The sequence below is a fragment of the Heteronotia binoei genome, chromosome 2, assembly GCF_032191835.1.
Source record: "Heteronotia binoei isolate CCM8104 ecotype False Entrance Well chromosome 2, APGP_CSIRO_Hbin_v1, whole genome shotgun sequence".
Lineage (NCBI taxonomy): Eukaryota > Metazoa > Chordata > Lepidosauria > Squamata > Gekkonidae > Heteronotia > Heteronotia binoei.
Window position 1 is genome coordinate 90,571,639 of NC_083224.1, and position 22,877 is coordinate 90,594,515.

Here is a 22,877-nt window from a genome sequence, read left to right on the forward strand (position 1 = left end):
AATGTATGAAAATATTAACTGTGCTGAGAGATGCACATAGATTTTCTTCCTAAATCAGAAAAAAAACATGGTGTAGAGGTGAATGAGTTGTATTTATTTATTTATTTGATTTATATCCCGCCCTACCCCACCGAAGCGGGCTCAGGGCAGCTCACAGCATAAAAGTTCTAACAATAAAATTCAGAATTAAAACACAATAATAAATTACATAGTTAAAACATTAGTATCCATATAAGTGTGCTATCTATAGACTTCCTTCAGTATTTCGGTGTTTCGGTACTGGTCAGTTATAAGCCAACCGGAAGAGGACTGTCTTAGAGGCCCTGCAGAACTGTCCAATATCCCGCAGGGCCCTGACCTCTTCCGTTAACTGGTTCCACCAGCAAGGGGCTGTGATTGAGAAGGCCCTATCCCTGGTTGACTTCAACCGGGCCTCCTTTGGCCCGAGGATTACATGCAGATTTCGAGAGCTAGATCGCAGCACTCTCTGGGGGATATATGGGAAGAGACGGTCCCTAAGGTAGGCAGGTCCTAGGCCATATAGGGCTTTAAAGGTAATAACCAGCACCTTGTACCGGACTCGGTATATTATTGGCAGCCAGTGCAGTCCCCGAAGGCCCGGCTGAATGTGCTCCCGTCTAGGGAGCCCTAATAACAGCTGAGCGGCGGCGTTCTGCACTAGCTGCAACTTCCGGGTTTGGCACAGGGGCAGCCCCATGTAGAGGGCATTACAGTAATCCAACCTTGAGGTGACCGTTGCATGGATCACTGTTGCCAGATTGTCCTGCTCCAGGAAGGGAGCCAGCTGCCTCGCCCGCCTAAGATGAAAGAATGCGGACTTAGCAGTGGCTGCTACCTGGGCCTCCATAGTTAAGGCAGGCTCAAGTAGTACCCCCAAGCTCTTGACCCTGTGCGCCACTGTCAGTGGCACACCGTCAAGAGCTGGAAGGGGAATTTCCCCTCCCAGACCACGGCGACCCAAGCAAAGGACCTCTGTCTTCGCTGGATTTAGTTACAACCTACTCAGCCTGAGCCATCTAGCCACGGCTTGTAATGCCCGGTCCAGGTTTTCTGGGACACAGTCAGGCCGGCCGTCCATGAATAGATAGAGCTGGGTGTCATCAGCGTACTGGTGGCAACCCAGCCCATATCTCCGGGCAATCTGGGCAAGGGGGCGCATGTAGATGTTAAACAACATTGGGGAAAGAACTGCCCCCTGAGGCACCCCACAATCAAGCGTGTGCCTCTGGGACAACTCACCCCCAATCGCCACCCTTTGTCCACGACCATCAAGGAACGAGGAGAGCCATTGTAGGGCCAACCCCTGAATCCCTGCGTTGGCGAGACAACAAGTCAGCAGCCGGTGGTCAACCGTATCAAACGCTGCCGATAGGTCTAACAACACCAGCACCGCCGAGCCGCCTCGATCCAGATGCCGCTGGAGATCGTCCATCAAAGCGACCAGCACTGTCTCCGTCCCGTGACCCGGACGGAAACCAGACTGATGGGGGTCGAGAACGGAAGCATCCTCCAGAAAACTGCAACTGCAACGCCACTGCCCTCTCAATGAGTTTACCCAAAAAGGGTAAATTCGAGACCGGCCGATAGTGTGTCAATTCGGCCGGATCTAACGTTGTTTTTTTCAATAGAGGGCGGACCACAGCCTCTTTCAGAGGTGCTGGGAAATGCCCTTCCATCAGGGATCTGTTTATGATATCCCGTACAGGATATCTAAGCTCCCTCTGGCAAGCTTTAATAATCCAGGAGGGGCAGGGGTCCAGATTACAGGTTGTAGGGCGAGCAGACACGAGAATCCTCTCAACTTCCTCCAGATTGAGAGCATTGAAACCATCCAGGACACACTCCGAAGAAAGGCACGGAGCCTCAGGTTCACATACTGTCTCCAATATGGTGGGGAAGTTGTGGCGGAGCAACGTGACCTTATCTGCCAAAAAGTTTGCAAAAGCCTCACAGCCAATCTCCAATTCATTAAAATTTGGTCTGCCTTGTGGCAGAGTTATATTGAATTGTATTGAATTGTATTGAACAGTTGTGCCGGGCGTGAAGTTGCAGATGCAATCTTAGCCGCAAAGTATGTTTTCTTTGTGGCCTTGACTGCCATCTCATAGGACTTCATAACTTCTCTATAAGATGTTCTAGTTGCTTCGTCTCGAGTGCGCCGCCATTGCCTCTCTAGTCTGAGTCCACGCTTTAATTGCTGCAACTCCTGGTTATACCAGGGTGCCGGCTTTGGGCGGGGGCGCAGAGGACGCCTAGGTGCGATCTCATCAATGGCCCTGGAGAGCCTATCATTCCAAGACTCTACCAGGTCATCTAAGGAATCGCCAGGGAGCCAGGGATCCCGTAGAGCCGTCAGGAACCGTTCCGGATCCATCTGACTCCGCGGGCGAGCTAAAATATGCTCGCTGCCTAAATGGGCTTGGGGTGGGACATCCACACGAGCCTTGAGGGCATAGTGGTCTGACCATGGCACTGCTTCAGCAGTAACATCGTCCACTGAAACTCCCGCCGCGAAGATCAAGTCTAACATGTGCCCCAAGTCTAACATGTGCCAAGTCTAACATGTGCCCCGTATGGTCCATTCACAGAGTTGTGTGGATTCTTATGGTGGCTTCCCAGGTTTCACGGTGGATGCTGGATTTCTTTGTCCCTCTTAGTGGTACTAGTAAAAAGCTCTCAGTTACGTCTACTGATGTGGTACAAGTCAAAGATAAAATGTTAGGAAAAAATGCCCTTAGTGCTTTTGTGCTTTCTTGTTAGCTGTGTCTGCTTCCTTGGATGCAACCATATGCCTGATGTTGTAGTACTAGCACTGTGCAATGGAAAAATAAGCCCAATATTTATGACAAAACATACATCCAAAGTTTACATAAAAATGTGTATCTGCATGCTTAAAGATAAATAGCCACACTAGCATGTGTTACAGATCACCTATCCATCAGTGTGGATCTGCAACCTCCAGACAACTAGTTCCTAGAAATGAAAGTCCTTCATCAAAGTAGAATTCTCTTCCTTGCCTCCACAAACATGCCACTGGACATCCTACACACAGAAATGTATATGTTTCCTCTACAGTAGCAATCTTCTACCTTTCCAAACCAAGGACCCACTAGGTGGCAGCATGGGATGCAATGCGTAGTGAAGCATCCTACAGAGCAAGGGTGGGCAAATCTTTCAACCTGAGGGTGCAATCTGAGGCCTATTATGCACCGGGATTTCCCCTTGCTTTCAACATGCATGTCTGTCAGGCTTTCTTTGTAATTCTGTACTGATTTTCCTCCCTTCATCTCTCAGTTCAGTTTCTGGTTGCTGTTTTCATGGGTTTTCTGAGAGTGTTTTGTGCCAGTTTTTCCATTGTTTTGCTTCCAAGCTGAAGGTAATTCAAAAGCATACAGATTCCCTTGGATTTTGCCTTGCAGTCTTTTGCCACGCCTTGAAGGTCACTCCCCACCCACATCACATTCCACCATCCTCCCTCCTTCATTGGTGTACATGCTCAGGGCCGGTGCTGGGGCTTTTGCCGCCCCTGGCATGACTGTGCCCCCTGCCCTCCAGTGGGGGAGGGCCCCCAGCACCCATCCAAATGCAGGCCCATTTGCAAACACCCACCCACCCCATTGGACCTCCCCACAGTGTGGGGAAGCTGAGCAGAGCCAGATGGCCCTGTTTGCAAGGAGGGCTCCTTTGTGCAAACGCCCAACCCCCATGATGCAGGGAAGTTGAGCGGGGTCTGATGGCCCCGTTTGCACAGAGGGCTCCTCTTGAGGAGCCAACTGTGCCAATGCCCACACCCCCGCTCGATCTCCCCGTGGTACAGGGGAACTGAGTGGGGCCAGATGGCCCCATTTGCACAGCTCCCCTGTCAACTTTCCTGTGGCATGACAAAGTCTTGCATGGGGGAAAGAGGCAGCGTGGGGCCTCTGCCTCACTCTCAGGCTGCTTCCCCTGCAAGGGAAGGCAGCCTGGGAGTGAGGCCAAGCTGCCTCTTTCCTCCACTCGAGTCTTGGGCATGGGATAGACACTGTGGGCCAGCTGGCGTGTGTGGAGGGAGGCCCTAGCATCACTCCGTAGGTCATGCAGCAGCCTAGGCAGCTGCCTATATGGCCTACTCCCATGCACCAGCCTTGTACATGCTCTATTTCCCCTTCGTTTTAAAATTTTAAAATTTTTTTACAAGCAGCATGAGTTTAGTGATTACAGCTAGTCTTGGTTTGCTGAATAAAAATTAAAATGACTGAGGGGGGGAGTTTAAAAGGAGTTGTATGAGGTTTAGTTCCTTGCTAGTATTGTTTTGAAAGGGGGATCAGAGCGGAGGCAAATGGCAGTGTCCCTAGTGGGGAGAAAAAAGGACTTCGGTGCTGCATGCAAACAAAATAGGTGGGGGGTCATCAGCAGTGAATGAAATTGACATGAGATGGAGAGAGAGAGAGAGAGACTAAAGCTTTGAAAACATTTTTCCCTTTAATGCTTTAGTGGACAAAGTTGGGGGGGGGGCATTTTGGCACTTTCCAGAAGGCTAGCATTAAAATGGTGGGTGAGTCACATGAACCTTCTGCAAACCACTAAATTTAAGAATTGCTTGAGATTAATCCGTTTGGAGGAAGAGTGCAATCAAATCAAAGAATCACAAAGAGAAAACCATGCAAATTTGCAAGTAAGGACAGGAAATTAGAGTTACTATGCAGCTGCACTAGAGCATTGGTGAGAATACCCTCTCCTTTTTTCAATTTAGTGGCACAAGACTATAAAAGCTCTCCAGAGTTTCTTCTAGAGGACTCCTACCCCCTACAAATTGCAGCCCTGTGCATAGCATAGTAGAGTTGAAGCCAGCTTTGCAAAATCATGTGTGTGCATGCACACACACACACTGCCAACAATCACAGCTTACAATGCCAGTGTCGGCAGGTGCTACCAGACATTTTGCACACTCAACATTTTCTCTATATTATGAGGTTGTGCGATTCCCATTTTTCACTATGGCCAATAACACAGTATAGAATCTCCTAGCGCTCCACAATATGAAAAATGGAGCCTCACAGCTGCGGGTGAGCTTCAGAAAAAGTCTGGTCAGTTTCAACAGTGCCTGTGTTCCTTTCTTTTCCCTTTCATTCAATAAAATAAATGCTAAATGTGTATGCAAAACTTGAACTATGAGGATTTAAATGCAAGGTTTTTGCGAGAAGCTGCTGCACAGCTGCAATAGGACAATTGCATTTTTTTCAAAAGTTGGCTGCCACCCCCCACATGTCACAAGTGATGTTCCACCTCAGTTTAGAAAAGTACTTTTTATTGTAGCTGCAGAATAAATACATTGGAGGAAAAAGAATAGTGTGTAAGGTGGGCACAGGATCCAAAGTAAAGATTCAAGGCCTACAGCTCTAAAAATCTGCAGTAAGATTGTAAGTATGTAATGGGCCTGAGTCTGTGCCCACTCTTGTGGAACCAAAGGTGAATGCTAGCTCTTCCTGTTTTAGTACTGGAAACAAAAACAGCTGGTGGCCAACTTCAAGTCCTTATGCTTGGCTGGAAACTTCTACATGGCCCTCCCTCCAGCTTTGCTACTTCTAATGGAACTCAGCTTTCAAGATGATTAACAGTTTTTCAGGAGCTTTGGCCACTTCTCCTGTAGAGACTAATGGGGGTGGGGGGTGGGACATCATACTTTTTGCAGAGGAAAAGCCAATTGTGTCTGAAATGATACCTTCCTAGCACTATCAGTCTTGAGCTTGGAAGAGGCAGAGGGGAGTCATTATGGTAGACAGCCATCAAGTATTTGCCTGTGAGAATCCTGCAGTTCAAGTATTGGTCACTGGGGTTCAGAACCTCTTGGCTGCCATAACCAGCTTCTTGCGACCCTTGAATAGAACAAAACAACACAGTTGGTGTATATCTTTTAAGAGAAACACAGGCCTGTCTAGACACCAGCACAGGCAGACTATTTTTTTCTCTTTCACATACAGAAATGAATACAAACAGTATCGCTGCATTTTTCTCACCTCCTCTCGCCCACATTTCTGATGTTTGTGAGAGTGGGAGAAACCAATTTCTCTCCTGTGCAGACAAAAGTAATCTCCTTTTGCTATCATACATGTTGGATCACCACAATTAGAAAACAAGTGGGAACTCACAAGGACTTGCAGGACATGTCTCATTTACCCCTACTCCACTATTTCCTCTTTCCCTTTCCTTAAAGCCTCATAGCCTCTCCCCCTTTCCTGCTTCCTTCTGCAGTTTCCAATCTCCAGGTGGGGACTGGAGATCTTCTGGAATCACAACAGATTTCCCAACTACAGAGATCAGTTCCATCTTAGGGTTGGCAGCTCCAGGCTGGGAAATTCCTGGAGATTTAGGGGTAGACCTTTAGGACAGCAAAGTTTGGGGAGGGACCTCAGTACAGCATAATGTGATAAGAATCTACCCTCCCAAACAGCTGTTTTCTCCAAGGGTACTGATCTCTATCATCTGGAGAACAGTTGTAATTCCAGGTGATTTCCAGCCCCCACCTGGGGGCTGGCAAGCCTAGTTTCCCTGGTGGAAATGGTGCTTTGGAAGATGAAGTCTATGGCATACCTGCATGAGATCCCTCTCCTCCTCAAACCACATGCATGCACATGCAGGCAAACACACACACACAGAGAGCATTTACATATCCTTTTGACTCTAGAGAGGCACTAACTGCATGTAAGTGAGTGCCTGCCACTTCTGACACTGATGTCCACTTAAGATTTCTGAGCACTTGAATGCATGCAAAGTAGCCTGCCATCTGTTGTGCTATAAAGAGAATTAACACCCATTTTGAAGTAAAAGAGCCGAGACAGAAGCAATTAACTCTGCATGGATAGTTCTGCCTCTTGTGATGGAAGCTGACTTAACTTTTCCCCTTCAAGCAAGTGATGCTTGGGAACGGGTGGTAGGGTTTAACTGTGCTTCCAACACAGTGCCATTTTCCCTTGAATGGCTGCACACTGACTTGTCAACTGCCTCAGGTAATTCAGGCAACATCATGGCATGGAACTGTTGCCATGGCAAAAAAGTCAGCCAGTTGATTGATGTGATGACATCCATGGTGAGGGAAGAGGGAATATTGCAGCAGAGTGCTGCCTCTATTGGCCATGTCATAGCTCTCACTGGTGCCCATATGAACCTAGAATTTCACAACCCATGTAAATTCCAGAAAGAATAATGAAGGTATTGTGGGAATCTGGCAACTATACAGCATTAGCTGAGCACCCCTTTCAAGTTTTACTAAGGATGTGCAGGAGGCAGGAGATTGTACCATGGAAATGGCAGCAGGTCATGTGACAAGAACTGGCCCTTACAAATGCTTCCAGATCAGGCTTGTTTTTTTGACTAGGAAGACTCCAGGGGCTGCTGTTGCTTGCCACAAACTTGGCATTTTTGCCAATGTGTTGTCTGGCCCATGCAACATTGCCTTACATTGCCAGTTTGGTGTAGAGCTAGTTTGGTGTAGTGGTTAAGTGTGTGGACTCTTATCTGGAAGAACTGGGTTTGATTCCCCACTCCTTCACTTGCAGCTGCTGGAATGGCCATTGGTCAGCCATAACTATCACAGAGCTGTCCTTGAAAAGGCAGCTTCTGGAAGGGGTCTCAGCCCCACCTACCTCACAGGGTGCCTGTTGTGGGGAAGGAAGGTAAAGGAGATTGTAAGCCACTCTTGAGATTCAGAGTATAGGGCGGGGTATAAATCCAATATCATCTTCTTGGCCTTGCTGTGTTCAATGACTCAGCAACAGCCAGTTCCTGATAAGACCTTATTTACTGGGACTTCTCTACATTGATAAGAAGCCAGCCATGAAAGATTGCATTGTTCCTGTGGGGATGGACGGACGGACAGACAGACAGATAGATAGACGGACAGAAAGATAGATAGACAGACAGCAACAGATGTCAGCAATGACTCATAATGGAAGAAGACTACAGATTTATACCCCGCCCTTCTCTCTGAATCAGAGACTCAGAGCGGTTTACAATCTCCTATATCTTCCCCCCCCACACAACAGACACCTTGTGAGGTAGGTGGGGCTGAGAGGGCTCTCACAGCAGCTGCCCTTTCAAGGACAACCTCTGCAATAGCTATGGCTGACCCAAGGCCATTCCAGCAGTTGTAAGTGGAGGAGTGGGGAATCAAACCCAGTTCTCCCAGATAAGAGTCTGCACACTTAACCACTACACCAATTGGAGCACTCCTGGCAATAACATCACTGGCCCCGTCTCCTCTTAGAGGATGATGGGAATGGCAGTCACTTCCTAAGAGGTGTTCCTTCAGAACTTTCTTTGGTTCTTTACACTATGACACATTTGGCTCTGCATTGACTCAGGGTTCATTCAAACCAGAAAGGCTGTCTGCTTTATCCCCATTCCTAAAGAAATGTGGCTGTGATCATGACATCATTCATTTAGATATCTGGGGTTTAACAGGCAAGATTGTTAGTTCCTTAACGTTGAGATATGTTGGAGTTTCTGTTCTTGGCACCCTCCAAGGACCTTAATCCAAATTGTTGGACTAGGGATGGCCTTGACTGTGCCACTTAGTGGGCCACACAAGAGCTCAAGCATAACAAAGGTGGCTCTGTCTGTGCCAACACAGATAATGTAGGTTCAGGTGAAACAGAACAGAATAACATCTGTAGAGAATAATAACTATGCTGCACTGGATCGATGAGAGGAAATGTCTCCAATGTCCTCAGCACTACAAATGCACAAATTAATGCTAAGCAGAGTTACATCTGTTTAAGCTCATCAACTTCAGTGGACTTAGAAGAGTGTAACTCTGCTTTGGATGACACTGTAAATATTTTATTGAAGATATTGAATTATTATGTGATTCCACAGTTTTCAGGTAAAATGGGTTAACTCTTCTGCTAGCATAATGTTTCATTTGTGGGAAGTAAGTAAACCAAGATGCGGACCACAAGGTCTTGTAATTCCTAATTAACTGTTTCTGATCTGCAGACAAAATATACTTCTACAGATTCATGGCATACTGGAATCTGGGACTGACTTCTTGTGGTGATATCCTTCAAAAATCAGTTTTGATCACAAAAGTCAATGTGACATTGATTAACAAATATGAAAATTAGGGGGTTTTAATCCAAACATGAATCTTTCAAATAATAAGGCAGCAAAACTCAGTAGAGAATTTAGATTGGTTTAACTCAAAAGACCCCAAAGAAATACTGAATCAACTGTCTAGCAAGAAACTAACTGATCATCCCCATCATAGTCCATAGTATCTTTTATTTTGGCATATCCATGGAGCCTATTGATACACTGAGGATCAAAGCAGCAATGTGTCTACCAGAAACAGAAAAATATCTTTGGTGTCACACAATCAAATTGTCAGATGCTGGCACTATGCAAGGTTGAAAAAGTCTAAATTCTTAGGCATAATGTTACATTGTTAAGCATCTGAGTGATCAGCTGCCTTAGATTTTTTCCTGCCTTGCTGCTCTCTATTTTAGATTGTTCTCTTATCTATCAAAGCACCTTTCCTTCAGTGGTGACCATTAATCCCCGCCTTTTACCCTCCTCAGTAAGCCTGGATGTTTTTGCTCTGGAGTCTGATACTGTATGCATTGCATCCTTGCAGGGCTTTTGCCAGAACCCTCAAGAGGAAAATGAAGGAGAAACACACAAGTGCCACTCATAAACTTTTAAACATTGTTTGAGAATTTTGCTTCTATGAAGAGGTTCCAGAACTCCATTCTGCTGCATTTCCCCAGAAAAAAATCCCTGCATACTTGGAACTAAATACATGAAGCCCCTCCCCCCCCCAATTGTTGCTCATGTTAAAACAGTGACATTGTTTATAGATATGATATATTCTGATTTCAATTTCAAGGATGTGGCCACAATGCAGTTCTGTGCCAACAAGCTGGACAAGAAAGATTTCTTTGGAAAATCTGATCCTTTCATGGTGTTCTATAGAAGTAATGAGGATGGGACGTAAGTACAACTAGTTTTGTCTTGAGAGTGAAAGTTTACTCTGATCAAAATGATGTATAGATTGCTCTCCAGTCTTCTGAGCAGTTCTTCCTTGTTATCTCCTGTGGTTCTATTATGAGTGCTACTGTAGTTTTAAGACTTGACACAAAAATGGTATTTTTCAGGTTTGGGAATATCAAACCCAAAAAATATCAGTATATTCCCTTCAAAAGCAGGGTGGGGGGAGCCAAATGGAGGGGTTTAATGATTTCCTTCCATTTGAAAGGATCAGTGCAGTGGGTCCACCTGTCAGCTAATCTGTTTAAATGGGAGGGAGACATTCAACCCCTTGGTTTTGCTCTCCCAACTCTGCTGATTCTTTTAAATGGCGGGGGGCGGGGAGGAGTTCTAGAGAAAAAGGCCCAGCAACGACTATACTACTTAAGACTCTTAAGATCACTACAACTGTCAGGGAGTCTGCTGGTTGCCTTTTATCGTAGTTCCATTGAGAGCATTTTATCTTATTGCCTCTGCGCATGGTTTGGGAGCTGCACGGAAGCAGAGAGAAGGGTGCTCCAAAGAGTGACGAGAAGAGCACAAAAGATTTGTGGATGTTCTCTCCCCTCATTGGTGGATCTGTATAATATGGCATGTAAAAGGAAGATACAAATGATCCTAAGGGACCATACACATCTGGGCCATTTGCTTTTTGAGATCTTACCGTCAGGTAGACGATATAGAGTGTTGAAGGCTAGGACAAACAGATTTAAGGACAGTTTCTATCCAAGTGCTGTGGTTAGGTTAAATGCAGGGTTATGAAGGATTATCTGTTTTAGATGTATTTAATGGTTTTAATGGTTTTAATGGTTTTATGAATGTTTAATGGTTTTATGAATGTTTATTTAATGGTTTAAATGGTTTTAATGGTTTTATGAATGTTTATCCGTTTTAGATGTATTTAAATGGTTTTAATGGTTTAAATGGTTTAATGGTTTCAGATGTATTTAAATGGTTTATGAATATGTGTGTTTGATGTGTTGGTATGTTTGTGGAAGAGCACCTCATTTCGTTGCTCTCTTTTTGTTGAGAACAATGACAATAAATTCATCTATCTATCTATCTATCTATCTATCTATCTATCTATCTATCTATCTATCTATCTATCTATCTATCTATCTATCTATCTATCTATCTATCTAGGAGGGAAGACTTCAATCCCTTTTAAATGGGAGGGAGGCATTTAACCCCTTGGTTTTAGCTTTCCCCAGCTGTGTCGATCCTTTTAATTGAGGGGGGGACTTCAAGTTCCTAGGTTTTGCTGCCCCTTGCATTTAAAGGGATCAATCTCCCCCCTAGGCTTGCCAATCCCCAGGTACCAGAATAGGATCCCCTCATTTTGTAGCTCCTCCCAACCACCAGCCAGCTGGCTGGTGGGGGAAAGCCCCACCCCAACAGCCATCATGTGCCTTTCCACCTCAGAAGGCTAACAAGAAGCTTGGAAGGTGTGTGTCTTTAAATCTTAGTAGGGGCAAAGCTGATTGGGGGTGGGGTGAGCTGGCAGAGCCATTGGGCTGTTCCCAGTGAGTCTGTGAAGCTATAAAAAGCAAGAGAGCCCAGTTCCTCCAAGTTATTTGCATAGTAAAGAGTAAACTAGAACCTTTTGTTTCCTGTGTTAGTCTGAAGAAGTTGGTAGAAATACAACAGATGGTTACATTCAGCAACTCCCTGAGTAAATTGACCCAGTGAGATCACAAAAGCGTGCAGTTGCAAGCTGTGTTTATTTTGGTTGCTTTGTGAGTGTGTGTGGGTGTTCATTTTTATTTATCTTTATTTATTTAGTAGGCTTATATTCCTCCCTTTCCCATAGCAGGCTCAGGGCAGATGACAACACAAATTGAACAATAAGAAACCTACAATTCAAATTCAAAACAGTACAATAAAAACCAAAACAACAATACAATACAATGAAATAAGGCGCATTTTCTTTTACTGGAAGTGCAGTCAGCTGCTGACGGAAAAGGAAATGAAGACTGTATTCAGGGGAATTGCACTGCTGGCAACCCTACTCCCCTACCATTTAAAGGGTTCAGTGCATGCCATGGTGTTCCTTTTAAATGGAAGGGAGGCATTCAACCCCTTGGGTTTGTTCTCCCTGGCTGTGCTGATCCTTTTAAATGGGGGGGGGGGCATCAGCCCTTCAGTTTTGCTTTCCCCAACTCCAGAGCAAGCCATGCTGATCCTTTTAAATGGGAAGGAGGCATTTCAACCCTTTGATTTTGCTCTCTCTGGCTCTAGAGCCAGGGGGAGCAAAACTGAGGGGTTTGGAACTGACCCACTCTTTCCTTCCCTTCCCATCATGGTGGGCCAGCTGAGGAAGGGAAGACTGATAAGGGAAACATGTTTAAATGCCCCCTTCCTTTCCCCAACCCATCATGGTGGGCCAGCTGGGGAAGGGAATACTGATAAGGAAGACATGTTTAAATGCCCCCTTCCTTTCCCCAGCCAGCCCACCACAGTGCTAATCTAATAATTACCATCTCTCTCACGCATTCTTAAATATTATGAATGAGTTAAGGAGTAAAGGAATAAAGTTATTGTAATACAAGTTCTGTTGTAACGCCACAGAGAATCACATACATCAGGGGTGGCCAACGGTAGCTCTCCAGATGTTTTTTACCGGCAACTCCCATCAGCCCCAGCCATTAGCCATGCTGGCTGGAGCTGATGGGAGTTGTAGGCAAAAAAACATCTGGAGAGCTACTGTTGGCCTCCCCAACATACATGGTATGGTGTGGATGGTGCCTCAGACAGTCTTTGCCAGGCAATCTAAAAATGTGGGCATTTTGTATATGCATGAAAGAATCATCACTCAAGGGTAATATTGTCAAGAATTGTAAAGTGTGAGGAAGGAGGAGTGGAGCAGAGAATATTAAACTCAGGCAGGGTGGGAAAGTGCTTTTAAACACTCTCATCTTTATGAATGTTCTGTGCTGCTCTGGGAAAAATCAATCCATTTTAGCCAACCCATTTTTGCAACCTTAGCAAACCTAAATAATCAATGACTGACAGTTGGCCTGATATATTTTCTTTGTGGATTTGCTTGGACTGAAGTGATTCTCTCAAAATCATGTCTTCTGTGCAACTGATCTACTTTGGCTGGGCTTTTAAACTTGCTCCTAGATATGCAACAAAGGAGAATTTAGCACACACTGTATGTAGCAGTGTTTTGATGTCAGGATATATTCTTTTGAACACACTTTGAACTGTACAGCATGAAAATTAAAAATGATTTTTTTTGTTTTGGTTTTTTAGCCTGAAAACACAATGCATTGTAAAAATTGTGATGAAATTATTAATCAACCTTCCTACACCACTATCAGTCAAACCTAATAGAAGCACTTTTAAAACTGTCTTTCTGTTTTTCACATGGGTACACCAGCAGTGGGAACAGTACTGAAAAGTATATACCATGTCCCTGATGAATTCAGTTTTAATGTGATTAAAAGGAAGTTGGATAATGGTAACACTTAATGAACTTAAGAGAGGACAATAATATAGCAGTGACTGAGACAAGCTATCTGACTGTTCAAAATCAAACTAAAATAAAGTCAATTTTTTTTTGAAAGAAGAATATCTATCAATTTTCAAAGTACAAAGCTGATATCTCTAAAGAGAAGCAGGCAGTTGTCTTGGGAGGCACAGGTTTCTGTTTGTCCCCTCTGCCCAAAATAGGGTGACCATAATGTCTGAAGGCCAGCCAGGGACACCTGGGGGGGGGGAAGGTAGGGGTGTGCGCGCGCAAAGCGCGCGCGCCGCCGGAAACAGGAAGTGACGGCACTTCCGGTGACGTCACTTCCGGTGATGTCATGCCACCGCCGGAAGCAGGAAGTGGTGTCACTTTTCCCCGCGTCACCTGCCGGAAACGGGAAGTGACATCACTTCCTCTGACATCACTTCCCCCAAATGACATCATTTTCCCCAAATGCCACTGCCGGAAACAGGAAGTGACTTCACAGCACTTCCTGTGACGTCCCCAAAAATCCCCCAAATATCACTGCCGGAAACAATTTTGTTCTCAAATCCTGTATATACTTCATCAGTATATGGGATAAGGCACTTTCTCAACTGTGCTGCATAATGCAGCCTATTTATTTTGTCCTGTTTGCTCTGTTGGCTCTATCTGCGCCACCTTCATCACTTTCGGGGTGTGGATCCCCCAGTGGGGTGGTCTCCCGACTCCCTCCGCCGGCTGTTTCTGATAGCCCTGCGCCCCCTCTTTCATTTGATATGTGTCCCGTGCGGGTGCCACCCTCCCGCCGGGAGATGCCACAAAATGAGCCCCCTTGAGGCTTATGGCGGCAGGGCTCGGGGGAAGCGAGCTAGACTGCTGTTCTTTTGAGGGGTTATAGAGTGTTTCGAGCCCGTCCCTGTGGCATCGGTCTCATCGTTGTGGGACCCAGGGGGCCGGCGCAGCGGCCCGCCGAAGCAGCCTGTCACTAATATCACAGGTCGAGATGCAGGACAGGAACCCGGAAGTGACCGACAGGCTGCTTCAGCAGGCCGCTGCGCCGCCCCCTGGGCCCTACAATGATGGGACCGATGCCACAGGGACGGGCTCGAAACACTCTATAACCCCTCAAAAGAACAGCAGTCTAGCTCGCTTCCCCCGAGCCCTGCCGCCATAAGCCTCAAGGGGGCTCATTTTGCGGCATCTCCCGGCGGGAGGGTGGCACCCGCACGGGACACATATCAAATGAAAGAGGGGGCGCAGGGCTATCAGAAACAGCCGGCGGAGGGAGTCGGGAGACCACCCCACTGGGGGATCCACACCCCGAAAGTGATGAAGGTGGCGCAGATAGAGCCAACAGAGCAAACAGGACAAAATAAATAGGCTGCATTATGCAGCACAGTTGAGAAAGTGCCTTATCCCATATACTGATGAAGTAAATACAGGATCTGAGAACAAAATTGCACCAGAAGACACAAACACAAAGCTCCCTTACACTGAATCAGTGCTTGGGTCCACCAAAGTCAGTATTGTCCACTCCAGTCACAAACACAAAGCTCCCTTACACTGAATCAGTGCTTGGGTCCACCAAAGTCAGTATTGTCACATAAGAACATAAGAGAAGCCATGTTGGATCAGGCCAATGGCCCATCCAGTCCAACACTCTGCGTCACATAAGAACATAACAGAAGCCCTGTTGGATCAGGCCAGTGGCCCATCCAGTCCAACACTCTGCATCACATAAGAACATAAGAGAAGCCCTGTTGGATCAGGCCAGTGGCCCATCCAGTCCAACACTCTGCGTCACATAAGAACATAAGAGAAGCCCTGTTGGATCAGGCCAGTGGCCCATCCAGTCCAACACTCTGCGTCACATAAGAACATAACAGAAGCCCTGTTGGATCAGGCCAGTGGCCCATCCAGTCCAACACTCTGCGTCACATAAGAACATAAGAGAAGCCCTGTTGGATCAGGCCAGTGGCCCATCCAGTCCAACACTCTGCGTCACATAAGAACATAACAGAAGCCCTGTTGGATCAGGCCAGTGGCCCATCCAGTCCAACACTCTGCGTCACATAAGAACATAAGAGAAGCCCTGTTGGATCAGGCCAGTGGCCCATCCAGTCCAACACTCTGCGTCACATAAGAACATAACAGAAGCCCTGTTGGATCAGGCCAGTGGCCCCTCCAGTCCAACACTCTGTGTCACATAAAAATATAAGAGAAGCCCTGTTGCATCAGGCCAGTGGCCCCTCCAGTCCAACACTCTGTGTCACATAAGAACATAAGAGAAGCCCTGTTGGATCAGGCCAGTGGCCCCTCCAGTCCAACACTCTGTGTCACATAAGAACATAAGGAGGGAAGGGAAGGGAAGGGAGGGAGGAAGGAAGGAAGGAAGGAAGGAAGGAAGGAAGGAAGGAAGGAAGGAAGGAAGGAAGGAAGGAAGGAAGGAAGGAAGGAAGGAAGGGACCAGCGCCGGGTGCTCCGCGGCTTCCCCGCGGCCTCCGCTGGTCCCTGGAGGCCCTCCAGAGACTCTGGAGGGCCTCCAGGGACCAGCGGAGGCCGCGGGGAGGCCTTCGCTGGCCGGCGCTGGTCCCAGAAGGCCTTCCAGAGGCTCTGGAAGGCCTTCCGGGACCAGCACCGGGTGCTCCGTGGCTTCCCCGCGGCCTCCGCTGGTCCCTGGAGGCCCTCCAGAGACTCTGGAGGGCCTCCAGGGACCAGCGGAGGCCGCGGGGAGGCCTTCGCTGGCCGGCGCTGGTCCCGGAAGGCCTTCCAGAGGCTCTGGAAGGCCTTCCGGGACCAGCGCCGGGTGCTCCGCGGCTTCCCCGCGGCCTCCGCTGGTCCCTGGAGGCCCTCCAGAGACTCTGGAGGGCCTCCAGGGACCAGCGGAGGCCGCGGGGAGGCCTTCGCTGGCCGGCGCTGGTCCCGGAAGGCCTTCCAGAGGCTCTGGAAGGCCTTCCGGGACCAGCGCCGGGTGCTCCGCGGTTTCCCCGCGGCCTCCGCTGGTCCCTGGAGGCCCTCCAGAGACTCTGGAGGGCCTCCAGGGACCAGCGGAGGCCGCGGGGAGGCCTTCGCTGGCCGGCGCTAGTCCCGGAAGGCCTTCCAGAGGCTCTGGAAGGCCTTCCGAGACCAGCGCCGGGTGCTCCGCGGCTTCCCCGCGGCCTCCGCTGGTCCCTGGAGGCCCTCCAGAGACTCTGGAGGGCTTCCAGCGACCAGTGGAGGCCGCGGAGAGGCCTCCGCCACCGCTGCCGGCCCCGCGCGCGGGCGGGGAAGGCGGCGAGTGAGGGAGGGAGCGTCCCTGCGCAGGCGCAGGGACGCTCCCTCCCTCACTCTCCGCCTTCCCCGCCGGCGCCCGCGGCCCACCGCCTCCGGGGCTGGCTAAACCAGGACCTTTAATGGTCCCGGTATAGGCAGCCCGGGAGCCGGGATTGGGTGGCCAGAACCGGGAATGTCCCGGGAGACCGGGACGGTCTGGCCACCCTAGCCCAAAATGAGTTGTGTACTTATTTTCATTAGGACAGGAAATGGAAGCAGTAACCCATGTACCCCTCTATGTTGAATTGCTAGTGCTAGAGATGGTGGAAAAGCCCCTACATTTTAGGTCCATCAAAAGACTGCTTTTCAATACACAATGGATTAGCTGAGGGAGATCCAGACATCTTTTTACCAGGTAACACTTCTGCTACAGGCCTTTTCAAAAAACTGTGTTGGTTGCTTCCACATGAGGGCACCAAAATGTATCTCTGCAAGCAGGTGGGAACTGTGTCCACTTGCCCAATCCCTGTTGTCCTCACCCATGGCCCTCCCCCTTTGCTGGAAACAACAACATGGGATCACAGTTCATAGTAGAGATACAAACAAACAAATACACACAGTGATATATTGGCTAACACATTTAGTAAAAATTTTATCAAGAATCTTGCAAATCTTGTGTCACATTATAAAGAAGTACAACATTACAATATTACAAAGAAAAGTCCATCCAATGAGCACTTCAGAGATAGGCTTATTTTGTCAAAGTCGTCCTATTTACTGAATTTACAATTCAGTGTGTGTACTGGGAGCAAGCCAGTCCTTAATTTCTTTCTCAGACAGATGCAAAATCCTTCTGGATTTGACTAGCAAAATGCTCTCTGCAACCTTTTTATTTCCTTCAAAATTAGCATCCTGGAATAAACCATGGTAATTATAACAAGATACAACACAGAGCTGAATAGGAGTGAATACTTTTTAAATTTCTGAATTACCGGTAGATTAAGCATTTAACTCTGCACCACTTAAGTGTTTAAATTTATATGAAGAAAGCCAGTCCTAAACCTCTTCTCTAATCAGATGCAAAAGCCTTCTGAATATTGGTGGCAAAATGTTTTCTCTTTTTTTTTAGCACTTAAGTGTTTGATTTAGAAGCAAGCCAGTTCTGAAACTCTTCTTTAACAGATGTAAAAGCCTTCTGAATTTTGCTGAATTTTGCTCTTTACAAAATGCTTGAAAACTAACTCTACAAAAAAAAATTGAAGCAATTTACTCCATGCAGCTGTCTATGGAGACCGATTCCCATAGGATATAATGGAGAATTGATCCATGGGGGGGCATGGTAACTGAGCTTCAGGCCGGTTGCATCCCTCCTGCACTCCTGCTATTCCTGTGGAAGATTAATGACTACTCCCAGAAAACATAGCCAATTTTGGAAAGAACATCAAAGTCAAGTATGGGAAGGACTTGAGCAAAGAAAGGTACTAAAAACCCTCCCTATAGACCTCCTAGAAAGGGTAATATTGACCTAGAAGAAGCTGAAGATTCTGACTTGGAGACTTCTCTGTTAAAAGAAATGGCAGTAGGAGGGAGTAACCCTCCCCAAAGCGAACAGACTGAGATATTGCATGCCCTAGTGGAGACAAAGAATGAAATTAAGAATGATATAAGGTCTCTTAGTGGAGAGGTTGGACAATTAAAAAGGGAACTTGGACTTCTTAAACAGTCAGTCGAACCAATTAACAAGAAATTGGATGAACTCACTGCAGCATTGAAAACAACTGATAAGAAAGCTGATGCTGCATATCAGATGGCAAAAAATTACAGCAGAGGATTTGAAAGTCTTTAAGGATTTTGAGTCCTGGGCCAAAAATAAGATCATACTTCAGGAGTTAAAATTGAGAGAAAAAAAGGCCAAGCTTCATGGAATATCTCTGAATTTTGGAGAGATGGAAAACCTTACTACGGCTTTAAATAGATGGCTGAGTCAGATTATTCTCACAGAAGGAGAAGCAGAGTCTTCCCAAGAGATTGTTACCTCTGCCTTCTGTCTAAACATTTCCAAAAAGGCTCCTGACAACTTTTCCCTGGACATTGTTGTTGAATTTAAACAACTACAGATGAAAACAAACTTTTTTAAATAGCCAGGGAAAAACAGGGACTGTGCCTTGAAGACACGATAGTTTTTAAATTTCCTGATATTCCAACTGAAACAATTAATGCAAGGAGGAAACTGAGAGAAACAATGAAGATTCTACGTGATAAAGGAATTCAGTATAGATGGTTACCGCTAAGCCATCTAGTGGTCAATATGGAAAATCAAACTTTTACTGCATATAATGAAGCATCAGGCAAGGAATTGATAATGTAATTAAACAAAAGATCGGAAGAGTTTGAATCAGGAATATATGTTTTCTTGAAGAGAAGTTGAGAGCAATTGATAGGAGAATATGTATATAAGAAGATAGGATAAAGATATGATAAATGGGAATGGAAAATGGGAATTGAACTGTTAAAGCCAATGGATTAGCAAGGAGGTGATGGGTGTGCCCTCCCAAGACCTCTGACTGTAGAGATTTTTCTGAAGCACCCAGTTATGGAGGTAATCCTGTCCAGCTTTCTTTTGCAGGCACGAGAGAAGATAGTTAATGTTTTAAAAAACTGTGTAGTCCATGAAAGAAGTAAAGAAGTTTTGGAAACAAAAAGGAAGAATATAATTATGATTAAAATAAGAATTAGGATGGGGAAGTTGTATGGGGATCGGGTGAGATCAGGTAACGAAAGGAAATAAGATAAAGAGGAAGGAGTTTATCTATCTGCTGTTAGTATTCAGTTTGATTGGTAGAAGACAACAAACAAAAAAATGAAGTGTATTTATATGTGTATAAATATGTTGATATATGCACACTTAATAAAAATATTAATTAAAAAAATAGATAATTGATCCTTGAATATCTGGGGCTCTGGAAGGACTGTTTTTTGAAAAAAGGCACCAAATTTTTAGCATAGCATCTGATGCCTTTCCTCAAAACACCCCCCAAGTTTCAAAAATATTGGACTAGGGGGTCCAATTCTATGAGCCCCAAAAGAACATGCCACTATCCTTCATTATTTCCAAACAGAGGGAAGGCATTTAATAATAATAATAAATTTTATTTATATCCCGCCCTCCCCGCCTAGGCAGGCTCAGGGCGGCTAACAACATATTCAGATAAAAAGTTATACAGTAATTTTAAAACGACATTAAAAGTTATACAATAGTTTAAATCAACAGTGTATTTAAAAACCATTCCAGTTTACATAATTTAACAGCAACAGTGATGTTCCTGGTGCTATTCTGTCTATTTGCATAATGGCAAAGATCACTACATAGAGTCACTTTGATGGGTCATCGGTTTGGCCATCCTTTGTCAGCAGTCTGCGAAGGCCTGCCTAAAAAGGATGGTCTTGCAGGCCCTGCAGAATTGGTCTAGGCTCCGCAGAGCCCGCACCTCTTCCGGGAGCTGGTTCCACAGGCACGGAGCTGCAACGGAGAAGGCCTGTGCGTGAGTGTTCTGCAATTTCGCCTCCTTTGGCCCAGGGATAGTCAGCTTGTTCTTCCCTGCTGACCTCAGTGCTCTTTGGGGCTCATATGGGGAGAGACGGTCCCTCAGGTAGGCAGGTCCTTGACCATATAGGGCTTTAAAGGTAATGACCAGCACTTTGTAGCGAACCCGGTATGTAACTGGCAGCCAGTGCAGCTCGCGCAGCCTTGGCTGTATATGCTCCCACTTCGGGAGTCCTAGTAACAGCCTGGCCACTGCGTTCTGCACTAGTTGCAGCTTCCGGGTTCGACACAAAGGCAGCCCCATGTAGAGGGCATTACAGTAGTCCAATCTTGAGGTGACCGTCGCATGGATCACTGTTGCTAGGTCCCGACGCTCCAGGAAAGGGGCCAACTGCCTTGCTCGCTTCAGATGAAAAAAAGCCGACTTGGCAGTGGCAGCTACCTGGGCCTCCATTGATAGTGAAGGCTCCAGTAGAACTCCCAGGCTCTTGAGCTGGCGCGCCACTTTCAGCGGCGCACCGTCAAAAACCGGGAGAGGTATTTCCCTCCCCAGAGCGCCGCGGCCCACGCAAAGGACCTCTGTCTTCGTCGGGTTCAGCTTCAGCCCACTCAGCCTAAGCCAGGTTGCCACGGCCTGCAGTGCCCGGTCCAAATTCCCTGGGATGCAGTCAGGCTGGCCATCCATTAGCAGATAGAGCTGGGTGTCATCTGCATATTGATGACAGCCAAGCCCAAACCTCCGGACAATCTGGGCAAGGGGGTGCATGTAGATGTTAAATAACATCGGAGAGAGAACTGCTCCCTGAGGCACCCCACAATTCACAACCTCCGGGAGAGCTCACCCCCGATTGCCACCCTTTGTCTCCGTCCTTTGAGGAAGGAGGAAAGCCATTGTAAGGCCAGCCCCCTAACCCCTATGTCGGCGAGGCGGCGGGTCAGTAGCTGATGGTCGACCGTGTCGAACGCCGCCAACAGATCTAACAGCATCAGCACCGCCACGCCACCTCGATCCAGTTAAAAGATGTGTAGCCGCTTTAAATGTGATTGCCAGAAATCACTTCGGAGTTTAGTGGCACTTGTCACAACCTTGCTCCTGGCTCCGCCCCCAAAGTCCCCAGATATTTGTTGAGTTGGACCTGGCAACCCTAGTTGTTTCAAAGTAGTACAACAGCACATTTAAAACAATTAGTATTTGGAAGGGTATTTCAGAAGGGTATACAAACCACCAATATGGTGTAGTAGTTAAGATTCTAATCTGGAGAACTGGGTTGGATTCCCTGGCTCCTCCACCTGAAGCTTGCTGGGTGTCCTTGAGTCAGTCATGGTTCTATTAGGACTCTCTCAGTCCCACCTTCCTTACATGGTGACTGTTGTAGGGAGAGGAAGGGAAGGCAAATTGTAAGCTGCTCTAAGACTCCTTCATGTAGAGAAAAGTGATGTATTCTTTTTTTTCTAGCAGTGGTATACACATCTCTAAGAAATGTTAACAAATACGATTCTTCCCCCTATATTATTTATCCTGTCCTTCCAATACATAGTTTCGGATACAGGCTATCCACAAACACCTCCACATCATTCCCTCTCAACCGGAATATTGTGCTACTAGTACAGAATCACATGTTCATTTTGTGTTTTGCTAACAGTAAGTAAAGGACTGGCTTATTACTGCTTTATGGCCTTGGAGACCAACAGTGCCAGCCTGTATGACTATTAAAGTAATCCATATTGGTCTTGATCCAACCCTGTCCATGGATGCTGGCAGAATCTACGTGTCAGAGGTGGGAGTTTTAATGAGGTTGCTGTTCTGTGTTCTTCAGTGTCTCACCTAAGGCAGTCTCTGAGGTTAATTCATAACATAATTGGCCTTTTGTATCCTGCCAGGTTTACTATATGTCACAAAACAGAAGTGGTGAAGAACACTCTGAACCCTGTCTGGCAGTCCTTCTCCATTCCTGTGAGGGCCCTCTGCAATGGAGACTATGACAGGTACAAGCATCATGTTCAATTTAACAGCTGTGGGTGATTTTTACTGAGAGGGGGGAGTGGGGGAAGTATTAGAGGAAATCAATGTTATGTGGCAACCAAATGTCCTTTGTGTCCAAAATATACAAAGTACTCTCACACAGGCCCCACTGCTCACCACCTTCCTCTGAGCAATTCTACCGGTCACTCTTTCAAGTATCCAGGGAATATTATTGTTTCTTGTGAGGTACATGAGGGCATTTTGGTTGTTAATGTTATTAGAGTGGTATCATGGCTTTGTGAAACTCTCCTTTAGCACCTGTTACCTGAAAAGTGAAGGGTCTGCAGACCAAGTCCTATGAAGAAAGGATGAAGAAACTAGGTATGTTTAGCCTGGAGAGGAGGCAGCTGAGAGATGAAATGATCACCATCTTCAAGTACTTGAAGAGCTGCCATATAGAGGATGGTGCAGAATTGTTTTCCATTGTCCCAGAAGGTAGGACCAGAAGCAGTGGGTTGAAATTAAATAGAAGATTTTTCAGCTCAACATTAGGAAGAACTTCTTGACAGAGTGGTTCCTCAGTGGGACTGGCTTCCTTGGGAGGTGGTGGGCTCTCCTTCCTTGGAGGTTTTTAAACAGAG

At 46.6% G+C, this 22,877-nt stretch overlaps 1 protein-coding gene across 2 annotated transcripts in view; it reads left to right on the forward strand.

Moving 5' to 3' along the window:
• The window catches only part of CPNE5 (copine 5), a 307,885-nt gene that overhangs the window by 156,321 nt on the left and 128,687 nt on the right, over nt 1-22,877 (forward strand). For both annotated transcript variants that reach the window (XR_009555063.1, XM_060231586.1), the window contains exons 9-10: nt 9,884-9,987; nt 22,155-22,259. Coding sequence is in view for 1 of the 2 variants with exons in the window: in XM_060231586.1 (XP_060087569.1) it covers nt 9,884-9,987; nt 22,155-22,259 (209 nt within the window). In the remaining variant the exon portion in view is untranslated. The remainder of the gene's footprint in view (nt 1-9,883; nt 9,988-22,154; nt 22,260-22,877) is intronic.